This window comes from Microtus ochrogaster, chromosome 19 (genome assembly GCF_000317375.1).
Source record: "Microtus ochrogaster isolate Prairie Vole_2 chromosome 19, MicOch1.0, whole genome shotgun sequence".
NCBI lineage: Eukaryota > Metazoa > Chordata > Mammalia > Rodentia > Cricetidae > Microtus > Microtus ochrogaster.
In genome coordinates this window covers 8,714,596-8,720,282 of record NC_022021.1, presented here as the reverse complement: position 1 = coordinate 8,720,282, position 5,687 = coordinate 8,714,596, and the positions used below count along the sequence as shown (strand labels likewise).

Genomic DNA, 5,687 nt, shown 5'->3' with positions numbered 1-5,687 from the left:
TTTTTGGTTTTTCGAGACAGGGTTTCTCTGTGGCTTTGGAGCCTGTCCTGGAACTAGCTCTGTAGACCAGGCTGGTCTCGAACTCACAGTGATCCGCCTGTCTCTGCCTCCCGAGTGCTGGGATTAAAGGCGTGCGCCACCATCGCCCGGCTGTATGTGGTTTTTTGAGACTGGGTTTCTCTGTGTAGTCGTGGCTGTCCTGGAATTTGCTTTGTAAACCAGGCTGACCTCGAACTCACAGAGATCTGCGTCCCAGACACTGGGATTGACACCAAGCCCTACCAGGCTGCCTGTTTCTTTAAGGACCCTCCTGTCTGACATCAACCCAGAACAGCAGGAGCAGCTGCTTTACAGAGGAAGACCACGGAAGGCCACTCTTCAGAGCCCACTCACATCCTTGATGTGAGGTTTTGCAGACAATGTTATTTTTCTGAAGAGGAGTTGTGCTTGCTTCAGGGAAGGGAAAGTCCAGGGAAGGCTGGACTTTCCATGGCTGATCCCACTGTCTCTGCTGTCACCTCGCAGATCCTGTTTGCAACAATGAAGAAGGAACAGCCACCACCATGGGCACCTCCGTTCAGAGCATCGAGCTTGTCCTCCCACCCCATGCAAACCATCATGGAAACACGTTTGGTGGACAGATTATGGCATGGATGGAGACAGTTGCAACCATCTCTGCAAGGTTCTCAGGGCTGGCTGGGGATAAGGGCACAGGGAACGTGGCATGAAGTGGTTTTCCTTTTTGTAAGTTATGGGAAACTGTGAAATGTGTATTTTGTAGCCTTCCTTGCTCTGTGCACCAATCCAGGCAATTTTTTCTATGAAGGGAAAATTTGGCTTTTAATCTCTGGATAAACTCAGTGACTGGGGAACCTGAGAAACAGTGTAGTCAGGATTGGCCGGTAGTTGTCAGCCCATTGTGTCCTACCCCAATCCACAATCACAGTGTCCTGGGACCTTTGTCAGGAGCTGTCAGGATGAACACGATGCTCAGATGACAACTTTTGTAGAGGACAAACCAATGCCAAAAAACCACCATCCTCCTGAAATACCCACCTTGCTCCCCCAAATGTCGGAGGCTGTATTCGGACCTCTCTACCCATAGTACTCTTGAGTAGTCTACTTAAGAAACAGGTCGCTTGCTTGTCTAGTGCAGCCATCCAGTGACTCAATTGTTTGAGACTGCGTGGAGGGTGTTCATCTCCTGTTTTCTCTCCCCTTTGTCTGCTCAGTCGTCTGTGTTATGGGCATCCCTTTCTGAAGTCTGTGGATATGTTCAAATTCCGGGGATCATCCACGGTTGGGGACCGCCTTGTCTTCAATGCCATAGTTAACAACACGTTTCAGAACAGGTAAAGTGTGCTCCTTGTGCCAATTCAGAGCCAGGTGCAAATGATGCTCTCTTTCAGCTGTGAGATGAGGGTAGGAGCTGCCCCACAACACCATCCAGTTATTTTTAGACTCACTCAGTATGGACACATCCTTAAGTGTTCTGTTCTGCACGCGGTCTCTTCACACTCAGGAAACTGTGATGGATTGTTCTGCCCCTTGAGGTGCTGGGAAATCCAGCTGACCCAGGATTGTTCCAATTGGTACCTGCCATCCTAACATAGTTGTTAGTTCTTCCTTTTGGCATCCATCATGGGCTGGTTGTTTACGGCAGTGAGGCCAGACTGCACCCCGGTTAGTTTTGGTATTCTCGGTTGCAAAGAAAAAGGGTTCCATGTAGGTTTTTCTTCTGTTTTAGATGTAAAACAGAAAAGAGGGTATCTCTGTTTTCTGCCTAACTTCAGCCTTTCATGCTTTTAAACCATAGAAGTGTTGTTTTTAAGGAAGAAAATGTATTTTGAGCACAATTTAACTCAACTGTCTCCATTAGCTAAATATGTCAATGGGTGTGTGTCCCCGTGGGAAGGGAAAATGGAAGCTGAGTCAGACACTCCTATAAGGCCCTCACAGTGACATTGGGCAGCTCTACAGATTTGCTAACATCACAGGAGCAAGACTGGGCCCTTGTCCTCTTGTTGCTTGGTGGAAGGGGAGGCTGACCATGCCACGGTCCTCCTTGCCCACCGCCCTACATCCCCCTTGCAGCGTGGAGGTTGGAGTGCGTGTTGAGGCCTTTGACTGTCAGGAGTGGGCCGAAGGCAGAGGCCGCCACATCAACAGCGCTTTCCTTATTTACAATGCTGTTGATGATCAGGAGGAAATCATCACCTTCCCCAGAATCCAACCCATATCAAAGGTCAGTGGTCACCATGCGAGCTTCACTGACCTGTGAGCACAGAGCTCCGGGTATCTCCAAGAGGTTTGCTTTCTAAACTGCCTAACTAAGTACAGTGGGCTCTTTCCTCTTCTCCACCCATCACTCTGGTGCTGTAACTCTCTTTACAGTCAGATGCTGCTGTGTAGCACAGGTGTCTCCCTGCATCCTCTTTCTGAATCTGCTCTCGTGTCTAGGGTGTCCTGTTCTTGATGCTGAGCCACGTTCATGGGCAACCTGTCTTTCTGAACCGGGAATCAACTTAGTGCTAATGCTCACCTCTTCTAAAAGCTCCAGAGTGAAATCTGTTTGAGTTTAGTAGCAGAAATTTAAAACTCTCCACCTTGAAAAAGAAACGAAAACAGCTGTCCAAGTCGCTGAGAGGCTCAGACCCCATGAGGAAGCATCTCAGAGACACAGAGTCCCAGTCAGCCTAGGGGAAAGATACCCAAGGACCGCAGTGCCGACGTATTAGAAACTGACTGGTTGTGCTCTTTCTTAAAGGATGATCTGCGGCGTTATCAGGGAGCTATCGCAAGAAGGAGAATTCGCCTGGGCAGGTAAAGGACATAAAAGCCTGAGGACTTGATGGGCTTCTCTCCCTCTGATGAGCCACTGCCTGGGCCCTGTTCCCACATAATGGGAAAGAAACGGGCTTAATGGTTTCTTAAAAGTTAAAAATGACTCAATCTGGAAATGGTTTTTCCTGATTCTCCTACCAAAGGACTTGTTATTAAACAGCCAACTTCAAATCAAGAAATTATCATGGGTCCTGTATTAAAGCAGAGAGAAGAAGGTTGTTACTTAACCCCTTATTTTTTTTTCAGGAAATATGTTATTTCCCACAAAAAAGAAGCTCCACCCAGCACACAATGGGATATAAGCAAAAAGGTAACCGTGTGGCACTTTGGAATGCTTCATGTAAATGTCACACCATCCCAGAAGCAGAAACCTCCTTCCCCAACAGGTCCAGGTTGTATCTACATGGGTGGGGCGAGAGGGTGAACTGTGTAACCCCCTGTTTCTAATGATGTCAAGCAAGTCATCAACCCCTGGTTGTCCTACTGTCAGGCGTGACTCCGTGGACAGTTGGCATGGGATGTTCCAAGCTTGGTGTCTTGCCCTGGTTTGCAATGAATGACACGCTTATGAACTTAAACCTTTATAGAGCAAGAAGGATTGATTGTGGCTGGGAGCTGGTTAAGCGCACTGGAGGCTCTCTTCCAGAGGGCCTGGGTTTAATTCCCACAGCCACACAGAGGGTCGCAACCATTTGTAAATCCAGTTCCAGGAGAGTTGATACCCTCTTCAGGCGTCCACAGGCACTGAGACACGTGAGACATACATGCAGGCAAAATATCCATATACATAAAATAAAAATAAACATTTTTAAAAGAAGATTTTGTTATTTAAACATTTTGATAATAAAATCTCATGTGGGATCCAAGTTTACTTAGCACACACATTGTTAGAAGTCCTACTGAGGATACCAACTAGAAGCATACACAGTTGATGAGCATATACTTACCTTGTCTGGACTTTGAGATAGAAGTTATATATTAGCAATAGACAGCTTAGTTATACTCAACTTTGACTCAATCTATACCTCCTCCAATACTGTAACAGAAAATGACTGACTCCAAGCTTATATATTGAACATGCAGTTTTAAATTTTTGTGCATTTTAGGAATCCCTAAGCCATGCCAATGTGGAGGCTCTCAAAAACCTGGCATCCAGAAGCGGTTGGGAGGTCACCAGCACCTTGGAGAAGGTAAGTGCCATTGATCATGCAGCTCCTGCCATAGCAAACTAAAGCTAGCGTGGTAGTCATGATGCCAAGGCCTATGAGCTGCTCCACTCGAGGGCAGCAGTTTCTAAGAGGCTTCCTTCTAGCCTCGGGCCTTCCAGCGGGATAGCTTTGAGCACTGACGTCTGTCCCCCACACTCCTGCCTCCGGCAAGCCTGGCTTCTCACACCCCACCTCTTAAGTCTCTGTCCCTCCTGCCCATCTCCATCCGCCCAAACCTGAGGGTCTTGATGAGCCAGGACACACACTTCTCTGTGAGTCCTCTCTTGACTTAATGCTCTTCTCTCTCTACTAGCTCCTTTAGCGTCTCTAAAACTAATTTCTCTTTGAATTCTTTTCTGTCTTGTGATGCTTCATTTGCAGTTGCTCTAAGATGCTATTTAAACCTTACATTGGAATTTAAGTTTTTAATTATCTTTTATTCCAAACAGATAAATAAACCTTTTAAGAAGGAAGCCTTGTCTCGATTTCTTTGTATCTCTCTTAGCTTACAATTTTGGCACATTGTCAAGTTGAAATAAGTATGTATATCATTTGGGCCTTAATTTAAGGGTATTGGAGGACTCTTGGAAGTCAGTTCCCACATTCACTAGACTCTAAGCTCTAGGAGACACTGATCAGCCACCATATTCCCAGACCATGGTAGATAGCAGTGCCTGGCAAGATGAGCAGGGTAGCCAGGTTTGGGGTATGTCTGCTATGGATGGGTGTTCCCTGTCAATGAAACATTACCCTAGAAAAGAGGCAGTCAAGCATTCTAACTGTCCTGGAACAGTCCACGTTTGTACCTGTTGTCCCATCCTAACTTCAGTCATGCCTCGGGATGAGAATCAAACAATCCTCTCACCTTGGAATCTAAGTAAATTTGAAGGTTCCTTCCTTATTTGTTTTCAGATCTCACTGTGACTTCTTTTGGGTGTTTCTTTGTTGTATGTTTCTGTTATTTCCTTGTCCGCACAGCTGAATCCTTCCAGGGTCCTCCTTATGCCCCTTAGATCCAGCTAGGTTGCCATGCCTACTGGGCTCACAGTGATGCAGGAACAGGTTTAATAACTAAAGCACTGGTTTCTCACTATTGCTCATAAAAGATGCCTCAGTACCTTCTTTTCTTTTCTTGATATGAAATCTGTCTCTCACCTGTTTGCTAGCTTCTGGGAGTTGCCAAGAGGCTTACCCACCTCCACCCCAGCCATCCTACTCTGTAGCTGGCCTTGGATCCAGGGTCTTCCTGCATTTTTCTCCCCATGAACTTGGATCACCAGTGTGCACCATTGCCAATTTTTTATTCTTATTTTCAATGTAATTGAATTTGAAGTCTTATATTTATAATAAAATTGGACAGTACTTAGGGTTTTAATTACCATTTGATTTTCTATATATAAACTGAGAAATAACCAAAGTAATACAAGAGGCCAGCGATGAATCTAGAAACGGTACACATGCGCATTAAACTGCTCAAGAGTAATATCAGGAAGTTGACAAACAGGTGAGATATCATAGTGTTTAACCTACGGGGGCCAGGTCTAAGTTAGACAAACAGGTAAAATATCATAGTGTTTAATCCATGGGAGCCAGGTCTAAGTTAGACAAACAGGTAAGATATCATAGTGTTTAACC

General features: G+C 45.8%; 1 protein-coding gene across 1 annotated transcript in view; it reads left to right on the top strand.

The window, feature by feature from the left end:
* The window catches only part of Acot12 (acyl-CoA thioesterase 12), a 41,806-nt gene that overhangs the window by 26,837 nt on the left and 9,282 nt on the right, over positions 1-5,687 (top strand). The window contains exons 6-11 of the mRNA XM_005356510.3: positions 526-682; positions 1,233-1,352; positions 2,095-2,245; positions 2,768-2,823; positions 3,091-3,154; positions 3,951-4,034. Coding sequence (XP_005356567.1) covers positions 526-682; positions 1,233-1,352; positions 2,095-2,245; positions 2,768-2,823; positions 3,091-3,154; positions 3,951-4,034 — 632 coding nt within the window. The remainder of the gene's footprint in view (positions 1-525; positions 683-1,232; positions 1,353-2,094; positions 2,246-2,767; positions 2,824-3,090; positions 3,155-3,950; positions 4,035-5,687) is intronic.